This window comes from Cherax quadricarinatus, chromosome 19 (assembly GCF_038502225.1).
Source record: "Cherax quadricarinatus isolate ZL_2023a chromosome 19, ASM3850222v1, whole genome shotgun sequence".
Taxonomy (NCBI): Eukaryota; Metazoa; Arthropoda; class Malacostraca; order Decapoda; family Parastacidae; genus Cherax; species Cherax quadricarinatus.
This window is the reverse complement of record NC_091310.1, coordinates 46,771,728-46,787,611: the sequence shown is the minus strand read 5'-3', so window position 1 is coordinate 46,787,611 and position 15,884 is coordinate 46,771,728. Positions and strand designations below refer to the sequence as shown.

The window sequence follows — 15,884 nt, the reverse complement described above, 5'->3', positions numbered from 1 at the left end:
ATAAGGGATACATGAAGGAGAACGTCACCTTCTAGTGAGAGAGAAGTGTTCCTTGAAGTAGCTGACTCTTCAACATCCAGTAAGAGGTAAGTAGTATATGATTCCTCATTTCTTAAATTTCAGTTCGTTCTTTGCTATACTGTACTGTACTGCAGCCTATGTATTTGGACAATTATTATTATTATTATAATAAAAAAGAAGCACTAAGCCACAAGGGCTATACAGCATGTATTTGGACAAGTGGTATACAATTTGTTCTTTGTTTCTCCTTCAAGTCCCTTTAATTGCCAAGCAATCCTTAATTTTGTCTTTACGTATGCTACTGCTTTTATTAGTGATTTTTACTTTCCATACCTTGAATACTGATATTCCAACATGTCTAGACCTTCCCAGTCATACTCTCTTGTGTACAGATCTCTATTTATTCCTCTTCCATAGTATTGATAGAAATTGTTTTTGTTCTTATTCCCAGTCTTACACCCAACCTCGCTGATCCCAGTAGCAATTTAATCCTTTGGTGTCAGTCCCATAGTACTGTGTCATGAGTTCAACTCATATAAGCTGTGAGCGGTAAATTTGGGCCTAGGTATGAGAGAATGGGTCTATGCGGTAAGTGTGCACCATATAAAAAAATAATCCTGCAGCACACAGTACATGAGGAAAAAAGCTGCAACCATATTTTTGGTTTAAATTATAATAAAAAATGAAGTGCTAAATTTTGATTTAAAACAGTGACTTTGTGGTGTATTCCCATATGATTATATTCTCAGTTTCTTGGTCCTGTTTGACCTCTTCAAGGGGGGCTCCTTGGCATGGTGAAGAGGCTCTTGGTCTGAGGAATTAGCCCTGTCGGTCTTCTTCCTCAGACCAAACCTAATTACCCCCCATTCTCCCCTCCCCTATCCCATCCTCCCCTTTTTCCATTCCTCCTCCTCCCCACCCCTCCCTTTTGCCCTTCCTCTTTTTGGCCTTTGGGATTTCTCCCACAGGCGCGCTAGTTCCTAGGTAGGGGAAAGGACACCGGGGTCCATCCCATTCCGTTGAGGTTCTTGGTGGTGGCGTAGTTTGCCGTGGAATCTGGATTGCCTGGGGATGTCCCGATCCCTCTCCTGTATCCCGGAGTAGCTTTGGGTGTCTTTCGGGCGACGGGTGTATCTCTGGAAGCCACCTTTCGGATTCCGGGGGTGGTGGCCGAAGGAGGTATGCTTTGTGGCGGATATCCGGCCGCCCTCTCTTTTGTCCACCGAGGTAGCTCGGCAGATGTGAGGTTGCTATCCCGGATTGCTGGTTTACTGGCATGAAGGGTAGGGTATGGCACGGGTTCCATGCTGCATCTGCGCTACTAGCGGTGTTGAGGTCCTCTTGGGCGCGGAGGGAGATTTCCGGCCCTTTCATTCCTCCTGGGAACTATTCCTCCCCGCTCCCCCCTTTTTTTATTCTTTTTTTTTATTTTTATTTTCTTTTCTTCTTTCTTTTTTTTTTTCTTAAAAACAAAAAGCAAAGGAGTAACCTAACCATGGCAGCCCTAGTCCATGAACCCACTACCCCCGGGCCCCTTCTTGATACCGCACCCCATTCTGACCCTGCCTTGTGTTTAGATCACTCTTCGGACACTCCTGATGCCCCTGTACCTCTTGCTGGTGCTGTTTCCTCACCCGCTTCAGGTACCGGGGCTTCGACTGACTCCTTCGATTTGTCTGAACTCCGCTCTCCTTTGACTATGCTTCCGGCTTCTCCCTCTACGGTACGGCAATTTTCGAATCGCCCGCCCATTTCACGCCGGACCAACTCCGGTCCTACTCCTAAACGACAACGTCAATCTCCTGATGATGCTTCTTCGTTACCTTCCCATTCTACTCGGAAAAGACCGACACGTCAAGCACTCCCTCTCCACGCTCAGTTTCGGACCACACAATGGACTAAATTCTTTACTTTAAGACCGACTTCTTCTTCTGCCTACCTTTCTGACCATAGTATTGGCAAAGCTCTCCTGCGTCATGTTGGTAGAGATATTTCATTTCATGCTCTCAAGAGCGGTATGCGCATCGTCACTGTCCAGAATGCTACCCAAGCTCATGATCTTTCTCTCCTTTCGAATATCGATACTACTCCTATCACTATTGAAAAACATCTTTCTCTCAATTCTTGTAGTGGTACTGTCATTCTGCCCCATACCATAGTCCAACAGAATTTCCAGTCATGTGGCAATGACATTTTTGAACAGCTGGAACTCCAGGATCTCCCAATCCTCAAAGTAGACACTTATGTCCTTCCTGCCCGGGGGCGGAGACGTTACCCTTGCAATATGGCTCGTTTAACTTTTGACAGCCGAGAACTCCCGTCCTCTGTATATGTCGCGGGACATCGGTTACAAGTTCGAAAGGTGATACCTACACCGCAACAATGTAGAAATTGCTGGCGTTTTGGTCACCCAGCGAAATATTGCAGATCTATGGCCGAATGCCCAGTCTGTGGTGCCGACGACCATTCTAATACATCTTGCAGTCAACCGGAAGCTATTTCAGAATATATTGCAGAGACTAAACCTTCAAGGGAACCGATCTCCCTTCCTGTTCCTTCTCCCCCTCTCCTCCATTTTTCACAACCCCACCCCGAACGCCCGCCTTCGCTATTTTGAACGCCTTCCAATGCCACCCCCGTTGATTTTTCAAACCCCCTAGTCCGTAGGTCCCTTTTACCACAGTTTCCCCGGTATTTTTTTCCCATCGCCAATCGGCTCATTTACAGTGGAAACCCCACCCGGAATGGGGTGAGTTTCCCAGATGTTGTTTTGGGTTTTTCCGTTGGTGCTTTTTACAAGAACCAAAAATTACACTCTGCTGTTTTCCAACCCCATCTCAGGCTATAAAGGTTTTTAACCTTTTCCCAGATGGGCCCTTTTTAATGAAAGTGCCCTTTTTTACGCAAATGATATTCGATCGTAAACCCATTTGCCCTACCTCCCCCATTACACCCCCCCTGTTTCCTTTTTGAATTTTGGCTACAAATGTTCTTTATTCTCTCCTTCTCAAGCTTTTTTCATCCCAGACTTTGCCTTGTTTCATCCTTCCCAAACCACCACTTCTGTTATTTGGTGATTTTAACCCCCACCATTTCCTCGGGGGCCCAAAGGACTACGGGATCCATTTGGGAGGCTTTTCTCGCCTCCCCCCTCCATGTTTTAAATAGGGGTACTCCCACCCTTTTTGACCCTTTGGGACCATACTTCTTTGCATCGACCATCAGCTCCTTTCCCTTCCACTGCACTAGACTTCACCGGGTTCTTTCAACGATTTTTCATGACAGCGATCTTTTTTCCCGATCTTTCCCCACTCCTTCCTATTTCACTCCCTTTCCCAAAAAAACCCCTCGCTGGAAATTTTCTGATCGGGGAAAATTGGGGATTTTACTCATACCACCCCCTTTTAGTGGGGTTTCCCTTTCCCACCCTCCATTAGAGCCCCTTACACATTTTTCTCGACGCCCATTTTAACCGCAGCCATTCTATACCCCAAAACCCTCAGGAACTTCCTCAGAAGTGCGTCCCTTTTCTTGTTTGTGTCAGTACGTTGGGAAAGGGCTTTTTTGGGGGCAGGTCCCGACAATAAAACCCGGCTGAAAATTTCTTGTTTTTTAAGCAAAAAGGCTGATCGCCGCGGTTTTCATCCGTGAAGTTAAATGCCCCTTGTTGGGGATATGTTTCCCCTTCGCTTCTTCTATGAGGCAGCCCCGGAAAAAAAGTGGGGAAAATTTGGAGTGGTAAATATTTCCCCCGCCCCGGCCCGTTCTACGGTCGCTGGTGTTGATGTGGAAAACCCTTCTCGAGGGTTCCTTGAACTTGGACAATCCTGGCCCCGTTTTTCCCCAGGGCTCCATCATCCCCCTTGTTTCTTTCTCAAAGTCTCCCAGAGAGTTAGTACCCTTGATTTTTTCTTTTTCAGAGAAGAACAGTATAATGTCCCTTTTTACACTTCAAGAACGGGAGGCAACGCCAGCTTGCCGTTTTAATGGCTTGGGCCTGACCCATTTCATATTTCGGAATGTTACAAATTTTTACATCGGCCACCCCTTTGTAGCCCCTTTACCCCTTTTTTCAATCTTTTTTGGGGGCCAAGGATTTTCTTCCCGCTGTGGAAATTGCCATTGTTCTTTTCCGAAAACCCGGAAACCACAGGACGTGATGCCCCCCTTTTTTGTCCCACCCCCTTCCTTAGTGCATTTTGGGAAAAGTGATGGAACGCCTGTAAATTGACCCCATTGGGTATTTAGAGACACACAAAAAAGTTTTCCCGTTTAGTCAATATGGTTTTCGGGGTCGCCACCATAGCCCCCTTTTCCCCGTTTTGACACGATGCAGAATCCCTTTTGGTTAATCACCGGGTTATTGCCATTTTTTTTTGATTTTTGAGAAGGCATATGACAATTTTGGAGGTAAAAATTTTGGGGCCCAGGCCCATTTCTTGGGCCCCTCCAGGAAACCCCACCACCCTTTCCCTTTAAGTTTTTTAACTGAAGACTTTTCCCCGTGTTCAAAACAAAAAGCCCCCCTTCCCGCCCCGGCCCAAGCTGAAGGTGCCCTTTCGGGAGGGTTTTTCCCAAACCTTTTCTCCGTAAAATGAGGCCCTGTTTTTCCCAAACCCAATATTTTATCATTTCTATGGATGCCCCTTCGCCATTGCTTGTGCACGTTTGCCCGTCATTTTATTGCATTTTTCCCTTTCCCCAGCAGGGGTCCCCGGCCCATTTGGGGCCACCACAGGGGTTTAAATTTTCAAGTACCAAAACCGCCAAATTTTTCACTAGACGCCTGTTATCTCCCACCCTTTTTGTATTCTAGGGCCCCGGGTTTTCCCAACGTGATAAAATCATTTTTTGGGGCCTTCTTTCCCCCGGAGGTTATCCGGGAAACCCTTCCACATTACCTCTGAAAAAACTTGTCACACCCAAAGAAAACCTTTAAAACCCCTTTTTTTTTCCGGGGAGCTGATCTTTTAACTCTGTTTTCCACATTTACCCCCGTTTTCCCAAACCGACATGACCAGATTTTTCCACGCCCCCTCCTGCTACTCTTTTAGCCAATTTTCCATCACCGGATTACGTGCTTGGGTTTTGTTTTTTCGCTTTCCCCTTTTGGGAGAGCCCCCATACAAAAGTTTAATTTTCCCACCCTTTGTCTGATCGCCGATGCCCATTCCCTTTCCATTATGCACGCTCCCCATCTACACAATCCTTCCATTTATAGAATGGTCACCGTTATCAGTAGACATTCTTTATTGGGTCACCCTTTTGTTTTGGGCCCTTTCTTCGCCACTTTCCCCCCTTTTTGTCTTCCCTTCAGTTACCACCTTATATTTTCCCGGGTAGCATTTTAAATTTTCCCTTTTTCCCCCTGGGAAGTTCCAGCTTTTCGGCCTGTTTTCCCTTTCCCCGCTCAAAAGTCAACTGCCACGGTCCCTTCCCCCCCTTTTTTTTGGATCACCTAATTTAAATGCCACCGCTGTGTACACAGATTTTTTCTAAGTTTTCAGACGGGCCGGATTCGGAAGGTTTCCGACGCGCCGCAGGGGCATTTCAAATCCTTCAGCTAGCATTTTACTGCTGAACTGTATGCCATTCTTGCAGCATTTTATTCGGAACGCATCTATGCCTGTGTCATCATTTGAGTAGTTCAGACCCCTTAGTCCCTTACAGGCTATACGAAAATTTTGATACATCTCACCCCCTAGTTCTCCGGTTTCCCCCCCTTTTACGCCGATTTTCTACCAAACATAAAGATAGGTTTTTGTTGGGTCCCGGGGTCATGTCGAAACAGGGCAATGAACAGGCAAAATTGCCGCCCCGGTCAGCAGTACATGACCAAACCTTTTCCTATCGAGGTGTTCCATTTCGCCCTTTTTTTGCTGCAATAGTTACCCCCCTTCCGCCCCGCTAAAAACTTTAAATAACTTTTGCTGGGTAACAAACCATTCTTTTAAAACCCGAGCATAGGTTACTGGTCGTTTTTTTGTCATTTTTTGATTATAATAATAATAATGGTCCTGTTTGATAGAATGGAAGGTATATTACAGAAATACGGATGATTTTGATTAGTTTCAGGACTGAAAGTAGCAGAAATATTAGATTTTTTGCCAATATTCCAGGGTACACACATAAATGACATCACTTGTCCAATATGCATCCAACTGGCCAGTCTAATACACATTTAGGAATGCACCGACATTATTTATACAATTATTATGATAACGCAGTAGTCTGCATAACAGTAAATCTATTTTTTGTGTGAATAAAAATTCAAAATGGAAAGCAAGTGTAATATAAGAGGGGCCTGGGAGACATGACTAAGGAACAGAGGAAATGTTTTTTTAGTGACAGGAATGTCTACAGTGCTTATTTTGGACCCTATTTTTTAACCTTTAAACTGTCCAAACATAGATCTACTTTTTTTTTTTTTTTTTACATCTGAAAGCATATAAAATAAAATAGATCTATGTTCGGAGCAGTAAGTACATGAACATAGTTCTACGTTTGGACGATTTAAGGGTTAAATTGGCAGTTTTTTAATTTTGTATGAAAGTGACCAAATTACCAATTTCTGATCATTTTATTGGGTAGTTGAAATAGGTAAATGGGCAGTTACGGTATTTTATGCAGCACTTTATGACCCTTTCATGTTTAGCTCCTAACTAACTTGATTATAATAATATGGCATTTTTTCCACCAGGGACATTATAAAGTCCCTAGTGAACAAGGGACTTTATAATATCAAGTTAGGAGCTAAACATGAAAGGGTCTTCACAATAAAATGCCATAACTCACATTGTGTCTTATTTATATAATCAATATACTTTACCATTGTACTACCAGGTCTGCTCAGACTCACTAAGTGGCCAAGTTATGCTCACTGAGTGCCCTACTTGTACCCTTTTTTTTTTTTATGTCAAGGCACAAAATTTATACCCATTTATTTTTAAACTCATTTATTTCTGAAAAGAATGTCTATACACAAACTTGGCAACTGATATTAATTAAGGGGGCATGTTTACACCTTTGCCCAAAATCCTCTGCATAACCAAGGGCTTTCCAAGTGTACTATTAAATGTCATTTAACTTTGTTGTAAAAACTATTTATCTTGTAAAAATAATAATAATTATCTTTGGTAACATGTCCCATAGGAAATGAACTATGTACACATGAAAATACCTGACCATAACTTCTAACCTATAGGGCATATGAAGCTAATACAACAAGATATTCTGTGGCAATCAGCCATCACCTGTAGCAATTTTCACCAAAACAGATTAAGTGAGGAGGGTTTATACTTGATTTATCATTGGTCCACCTAGCTTGGAATGATGCATTATTTATCAGAGTATATAATTTTCCTTTCCCCATAAATTCAATTCACCTGAATTATGAAATAGAACTTTCAATGCATATTAAATTTCCTTTCCACTAGTCTTAATACTTGCCACGCTTTCCTTAAATGTGTACTTGAAATCAATGTTAAACAAAACACTTAATGTTGAAAATGTATCTATTATTTCACTTCCATTCACGCACTCAGTGGATCACTGTAGTGTTAGTCTGGCTGGTATTCCATTAACCTCCATCTTGGAGCCATGGAAGAGGTGATATTCTCGCTTTACATGAGCAAACAGAAGATCAGTAACAAGGAAAATCTGAAACATAAGTAATATACAGAACTAGAGTTAGCATACTGTTCTTTAAACATCAAGATAGCCCATTTACAGATGGGAAACCAATTTTTAGTGTGCAAAAGTAATATCCTAGTAGTTTCCTTTAACACATATAATACAATAAAAAAATGTAATGCAAGATGCAGTGGAACCTCAAAAATCGAACGTTTCGAAAACAGGACCATTTTTTCGGACAAACTGTGTCCCTATTATCGAACGCGCCCCTATTTTCGGACCGCCGGGTACAGGACCTGTCTGCCGCCCACTCTGTCCACATCCCCGCGCAGGCGCCGTGAGCAGTCTAGCTTTGTTTATGCTTGAGTGAACACTAACCTGCGCTCTCATTCACGCATTTTACGATTATTTCGTTGTGTTTAGTGCTTGTGGGACTGTGAAATAAGTTGCCATGGGCCCAAAGAAACTTGCTAGTGGTACCCCTGTGGTAAAGAAAGTGAGAAACACCATAGATGTGAAGAAGAAAATAATACAGAAGTATGAGAGTGGTGTGAGACTTGTTGAGCTTGCCAGGATGTATGGGAAAAACAAGTCGACCATCGGTTCTATCCTGTCAAAGAAAGAACAAATCAAGGAAGCTGATGTTGCGAAAGGTGTTAATATAGGAAGTGGATGAGGTGCCTTCTTCCAAGATTAAGGAGATTTGTGCCAAATGGAATGATGTCCAAATGTTTGTGCAGAAGTACCACCCTGAGCAAGCTGAAACAAGCCATCTTTGCAACAAGTTCACTGACAGGACCATGTCCCATTTTAGGGAAATGTTAGAGAGGCACCAGAAACAGAGGACTGTGGACAGTTATTTTGTGAGACAGGGGTCCAGTGACTCTCAAGCTGGTTCTAGTGGCATTAAAAGACAGAGAAGGGAAGTAACCCCAGAGAGGGCTTTACCTGAAGTCCTCATGGAGGGGGACTCTCCTTCCAAACACTAACCCCAACTCCCTCTCTCCTCCTCCTTATCTTCCAGATGCCATCACCAATCTTCAATAAAGGTAAGTAAAAATGTTATTTTATATGTATTACTATACATAATTAAAAACTATAATATTTGTTGTATGTAAAACTGTAATTAATCTCTATAAAATGTATTTTTTGTGTGAATATTTTTGGGTTTCTGGAACGGATTAATTGTATTTCCATTATTTCTTACGGTAATATTGCTTCGAATTTCAGACTTTTCGAATTTAGAACTAGCTCCTGGAACGGATCAAGTTCGATTTTTGAGGTTCCACTGTAAAACATTACAAACAAATGTAATTCTTTAAAATTAGCTACTTCCAATATGACATAGGCAGCATTTAATTGGTGGTATTAACTACAGTTTACCTGTGCAGTGTTGAAAGCCAGAGTAACGGCAAAGTAAAAATTGGCATTAGCTGATCCATTGAAAATCCACAGGTTGTACATAATTGGTCCCAGGACAGATGTTGCCACAAACATACACCCAACAATGAATGTCTGCCGCATAACTGGTGAAAAACAAAAGTGTAAGGACTTGATTACAGTTTTAAATTTTTGGAAGTTTTCCGTATATAATAATAATATATAATAATAATATAGTTATAGGTAATACATATTTTACGAAAAAGAGGATAAATAAGTATACAAGATATGATGTAGGGTGAAATGACAGTAGTTTGTTGGATTATGTATTGGTAGATAAAAGACTGTCGAGTAGACTTCAGGATGTACATGTTTATAGAGGGGCCACAGATATATCAGATCACTTTCTAGTTGTAGCTACACTGAGAGTAAAAGGTAGATGGGATACAAGGAGAATAGAAGCATCAGGGAAGAGAGAGGTGAAGGTTTATAAACTAAAAGAGGAGGCAGTTAGGGTAAGATATAAACAGCTATTGGAGGATAGATGGGCTAATGAGAGCATAGGCAATGGGGTCGAAGAGGTATGGGGTAGGTTTAAAAATGTAGTGTTAGAGTGTTCAGCAGAAGTTTGTGGCTACAGGAAAGTGGGTGCAGGAGGGAAGAGGAGCGATTGGTGGAATGATGATGTAAAGAGAGTAGTAAGGGAGAAAAAGTTAGCATATGAGAAGTTTTTACAAAGTAGAAGTGATGCAAGGAGGGAAGAGTATATGGAGAAAAAGAGAGAGGTTAAGAGAGTGGTGAAGCAATGTAAAAAGAGAGCAAATGAGAGAGTGGGTGAGATGTTATCAACAAATTTTGTTGAAAATAAGAAAAAGTTTTGGAGTGAGATTAACAACTTAACCCTTTGAGGGTTTTCGTCGTACTAGTACGTCTTACGCGTAGGGGTTTTTGACGTACTAGTACTCATAAATTCTAGCGGCCTCAAATCTAGTGGGAGAAAGCTGGTAGGCCTTCATATGAAAGAATGGGTCTATGTGGTCAGTGTGCACAGTCTAAAAAAAAATCCTGCAGCACACAGTGCATAATGAGAAAAAAAAAACTTTGACCATTTTTTTTTAATAAATCAGCGACTTTGCAGTGTATTTTCGTATGGTATTTATTGTTGTATTCTAGTTTTCTTGGTCTCATTTTATAGAATGGAAGACATATTACAGAAATTGAGATGATTTTGACTGGTTTTACAAAGAAAGGTGCCTTGAAATTGAGCTCAAAGTAGCAGAAATGTTCGATTTTTACCAAACTTCAAAAGTAAACAAATCGTGCCAAGCGTGCAATACACGTAAACTGGTGAGTCTAATATTCTTTCACAAGTGCACCAATAATATTTATACCATTTTTTACACTAATGCAGTAGTCTGCATAACAGTAAATCTTATATTTTTTGTGAAAATAAAAATTCAAAGTGGAAAGCAAAAGAATATAAGAGGGGCCTTGAGACATGACTAATGACTAGAGGAAATGTCATTTTAGTGCCAGGAATGTCTTTCTTGTTTATTCTGGACCCTATTCGGAAATTGGCATCTTTTGAAATTTGTGTGAAATTGGCAAAATTGCTAAATTCTGACCACTGTACTGGATAGTTGAATTTCATAAATGAGTGGTTTCTTGCACCCATTCGATAGAAAAAATGGAGTTCTAGCGAAATATTCATGTTTTTTGTCGACTAGTACAGTGAAATTGGCCAAAAATGGGGCTCAAAGTGGGCAAAATCGCCGATGTGTAAACATCGCCGAGACCGCTAACTTTGCGAGAGCATAATTCCGTAAGTTTTCTATCAAATTTCAAACTTTTGGTGTCTTTATGATCGGGAAAAGATTCTCTATCTTTTTATAAGAGAAAATAATTTTTTTTTTTTTTTTAAATTTGGCCGACCCTGAGAACGAGTTTCGGAGAGGGCCTGTCGACCCTCAAAGGGTTAAGAAAGCCTAGAGAACAAATGGATTTGTCAGTTAAAAAATAGGAGAGGAGAGTTATTAAATGGAGAGTTAGAGGTATTGGGAAGATGGAGGGAATATTTTGAGGAATTGTTAAATGTTGAGCTGTATAGTCCTTGTGGCTTAGCGCTTCTTTTTGATTATAATAATAATAATGTTAAATGTTGATGAAGATAGGGAAGCTGTGATTTCGTGTATAGGGCAAGGAGGAATAACATCTTGTAGGAGTGAGGAAGAGCCAGTTGTGAGTGTGGGGGAAGTTCGTGAGGCAGTAGGTAAAATGAAAGGGGGTAAGGCAGCCGGGATTGATGGGATAAAGATAGAAATGTTAAAAGCAGGTGGGGATATAGTTTTGGAGTGGTTGGTGCAATTATTTAATAAATGTATGGAAGAGGGTAAGGTACCTAGGGATTGGCAGAGAGCATGCATAGTTCCTTTGTATAAAGGCAAAGGGGATAAAAGAGAGTGCAAAAATTATAGGGGGATAAGTCTGTTGAGTATACCTGGTAAAGTGTATGGTAGAGTTATAATTGAAAGAATTAAGAGTAAGACGGAGAATAGGATAGCAGATGAACAAGGAGGCTTTAGGAAAGGTAGGGGGTGTGTGGACCAGGTGTTTACAGTGAAACATATAAGTGAACAGTATTTAGATAAGGCTAAAGAGGTCTTTGTGGCATTATGGATTTGGAAAAGGCGTATGACAGGGTGGATAGGGGGGCAATGTGGCAGATGTTGCAAGTGTATGGTGTAGGAGGTAGGTTACTGAAAGCAGTGAAGAGTTTTTACGAGGATAGTGAGGCTCAAGTTAGAGTATGTAGGAAAGAGGGAAATTTTTTCCCAGTAAAAGTAGGCCTTAGACAAGGATGTGTGATGTCACCGTGGTTGTTTAATATATTTATAGATGGGGTTGTAAGAGAAGTAAATGCGAGGGTCTTGGCAAGAGGCGTGGAGTTAAAAGATAAAGAATCACACACAAAGTGGGAGTTGTCACAGCTGCTCTTTGCTGATGACACTGTGCTCTTGGGAGATTCTGAAGAGAAGTTGCAGAGATTGGTGGATGAATTTGGTAGGGTGTGCAAAAGAAGAAAATTAAAGGTGAATACAGGAAAGAGTAAGGTTATGAGGATAAGATTAGGTGATGAAAGATTGGATATCAGATTGGAGGGAGAGAGTATGGAGGAGGTGAACATATTCAGATATTTGGGAGTGGACGTGTCAGCGGATGGGTCTATGAAAGATGAGGTGAATCATAGAATTGATGAGGGAAAAAGAGTGAGTGGTGCACTTAGGAGTCTGTGGAGACAAAGAACTTTGTCCTTGGAGGCAAAGAGGGGAATGTATGAGAGTATAGTTTTACCAACGCTCTTATATGGGTGTGAAGTGTGGATGAATGTTGCAGCGAGGAGAAGGCTGGAGGCAGTGGAGATGTCATCTCTGAGGGCAATGTGTGGTGTGAATATAATGCAGAGAATTCGTAGTTTGGAAGTTAGGAGGAGGTGCGGGATTACCAAAACTGTTGTCCAGAGGGCTGAGGAAGGGTTGTTCGGACATGTAGAGAGAATGGAGCGAAACAGAATGACTTCAAGAGTGTATCAGTCTGTAGTGGAAGGAAGGCGGGGTAGGGGTCGGCCTAGGAAAGGTTGGAGGGAGGGGGTAAAGGAGGTTTTATGTGCGAGGGGCTTGGACTTCCAGCAGGCATGCGTGAGCGTGTTTGATAGGAGTGAATGGAGACAAATGGTTTTTAATACTTGACGTGCTGTTGGAGTGTGAGCAAAGTAACATTTATGAAGGGATTCAGGGAAACCGGCAGGCCGGACTTGAGTCCTGGAGATGGGAAGTACAGTGCCTGCACTCTGAAGGAGGGGTGTTAATGTTGCAGTTTAAAAACTGTAGTGTAAAGCACCCTTCTGGCAAGACAGTGATGGAGTGAATGATGGTGAAAGTTTTTCTTTTTCGGGCCACCCTGCCTTGGTGGGAATCGGCCAGTGTGATAATAAAAATAAAATAATAATAATAATAAGGTACAATAAAATTTTACTGAAATATATTATTATTATAATTTAATACTAAACCCGAGTATTGAATTTTAAAAATCACACACTATCATTATTGTATATCCAGCTCTGTTTTGTACCTGCCACTCACTGAAACTATTATAGATTCCAAGAGCTGGATCTGAGAAGAGTCTGCCTAGCATGAGCTAATAGGCTGCACTGTATGACCCTTGTAGGTTTAGCGCTTTTTTTTTTATAATAATAATAATGGGATAGTAGGCTTACCGCTGAGCTTACATGATATGAAAACAATATGTATTGACTACTAATGTAGAAAAAAATAATTTATTCCCATCTGTGAAGCCTAAAAATATAACCCCTGCATCTTGTGCAGGGGTTAAGCAAAAATCTGATTGAGATAAAGTATAGCCCCTTGTCTTTGGCTGAGTGCAACTTATGGCCAATAATATATGGTAATTCTTATCAATGGCTCAGTTCTTACATCTACTTTCAATCTCCCCTAAATCCCTCAATCTGTATCCTTTTCCTTTAAATAATAATTCAGTAGCCTCTAACTCAGTGGTTCCACAATACTTGCTCATGCAAATATTCTTTTAATTTCCTTTCACTCTTTTATTCTTCATTGTTGCTCTGAAAAAAGTGATATACCCATAGTACTTACATGCACAAATGATAATGGCATCAGTACATGTTAATATATCTATTCACCTATTTGGCACATTCAAAATAGTAATAACTAAGAGATTCTAAATTCAATTTGCAGTGAGATACAATGCATCCTAAAAAAGAAAAAAGTATACACTATTCAGTATTTTTTAAACTATAAACAGTGTAGAACTCTCTTACACTTACATGGATATAAATGTTTCCACATTGGCAGGAGAGCCATGTAGAGGCCAACATCCCCAAGCGATGGGTAACTTCTAAATACTGCTGTAAATGCTAACAAAGCAGCTGCTAGTAAAACAGGGTCATTGCGCAGACGAATTGAAAGTGGTAGTACATAGACGAAAGCATTGATTTGAAATGTTGCAAGAAAGAAGAGACGAAAGTGTTCAAACATCTCAGTAAAGAAGTACCAGAAAAGGCCAATGTTTGGAGTTAGATCAGGAGCTGCAAGTCTGGAAATAGTTATAAACAAATTAGTCTTACTCAAGTTTTTTTTTTTTTTACTACAAAATATACGGGTTTAGTGCTCCCCATGATTATAATAGTACAAAATATCCTCATGTAAGGCTTTAAATTTTATTTGTTAGGTATATTTTATTAGTCTTATTCAAAATGTTGTATGTACTATGGACCTCACAAATAAACTAATTCCTCGCTATCCATACTTAATATATGGCAGTATTTCAATGTGAATAAACTTACTTGACTTTAAATTACTTTTGTATATAAAGTACTCACAAATTAAAGGAACAATCTTGATTTAAAATTGAAGTGCAGATTTTACTCTTAAGAAAAATGTGCTCACTGCTTTACACAATAATCAGCAATATCCTATAAAATTAGAATATTTACTGCCCATATGCACTACCTCTCAAACTGAAATTTAAGTGATACTTACATAAAACCATAAGTAGCTTCCAAGAAATCCCATCCACCAGCAATTTCTGCTGACATTACCATCAATAACCCCAGTGAAACAGTAAAGGACATCAAAAGTTTTGTCACAAAGATGGCTGGATTATTTCCTTTGGTGAAATGTAAGATCCCAGGTACTATCAGGCATATGGGATAGAAAGATTGGTATGTACACAATGCAACCAATCCTCCAAACAATGCAGGATAACCTGAAAAAATACCTTTATTATATATAAAAATTTAAAATTAAAAAAAAAAAAAAAAAAAAAAGACCCTTTGGCAGACATGACTCATGCACCCGCTTGAACGGGTTTTAAACATTGCAGCAAGGAGGTTGGAGGTAGTAATGTCATGTTTGATGGCAATGTGTGGTTTGAATATTATGGAGAGAATGATACACAAATCTGGGGTGGAAGGAAGAAGGGGTAAGGGCTATCCCAAGAAGTATTGGGAGAGGGGATAAAGGAGGTTTTGAGTGACAAGGGGGCTTAAAATCCAACAAGTTTGTGTGAGCACATTACACAGGAGTAGGTAAGTATTTACATCCTGATGTGTTGCTGGAGTGTGAGTAATGTAACACTTATGAAGCGATTCAGAAGGGTGGGAAGTACACTGCCTGCACTCTAAAGGAGGGGTGAGGATGCTACAGTTTGGAGGGCCATTTGAACTGCAATGCCAGCATGCTTCTGGCAAGACAGTGCTTGAATGAATGACAGCGAATGCATTTTTTTGGGGGGGGGGTCACCCTGCCTTGGGGAAAGATGGCAAGTGCACTACAAAATCTGTAAATAGGTATAAAATCCTGTAATTTTTTTATATGGTAGTAGGACTGCTGGTGTCTTTTTTTTTTTTTTTTTTTTTTTTTTTTTTTTTTTTTTTTTGTCTCATAAACATGTAAGATTTCAGGTACGTCTTGCTACTTCTATGCTGTATAGTCCTTGTGGCTTAGCGCTTCTTTTTGATTATAATAATAATAATAATAATAATAATAATTGCTACTTCTACTTCCACTTAGGTCACACTACACGTACATGTACAAGCATACATATACACACCCCTCTGGGTTTTCTTCTATTTTCTTACTAGTTCTTCATCTCCATGGGGAAGCAAAACAGAATTCTTCCTCCGTAAGCCATGCGTGTTGTAAGAGGTGACTAAAATGCCAGGAGCAAGAGGCTAGTAACCCCTTCTCTTGTATATATTACTAAATTTGAAAAGAGAAACTTTTGTTTTTCTTTTTGAGCCACCCTGCCTTGGT

At 40.6% G+C, this 15,884-nt stretch overlaps 1 protein-coding gene across 4 annotated transcripts in view; it reads right to left on the bottom strand.

Moving 5' to 3' along the window:
* Positions 1-6,960: 6,960 nt before the first annotated feature.
* Positions 6,961-15,884, bottom strand: part of PIG-U (phosphatidylinositol glycan anchor biosynthesis class U) — a 37,732-nt gene continuing 28,808 nt past the window's right edge. For 3 of the 4 annotated variants that reach the window (XM_070086780.1, XM_070086782.1, XM_070086781.1), the window contains 4 exons: positions 14,610-14,835; positions 13,895-14,163; positions 9,037-9,179; positions 6,961-7,680 (listed from right to left, as the gene is read on the bottom strand). In XM_070086780.1, coding sequence (XP_069942881.1) covers positions 7,570-7,680; positions 9,037-9,179; positions 13,895-14,163; positions 14,610-14,835 — 749 coding nt within the window. In that variant the 3' untranslated portion in view covers positions 6,961-7,569. Of the gene's footprint in view, positions 7,681-9,036; positions 9,180-13,086; positions 13,673-13,894; positions 14,164-14,609; positions 14,836-15,884 lie in introns of those variants that run through there. The other variant, XM_070086783.1, reaches the window with a different exon arrangement.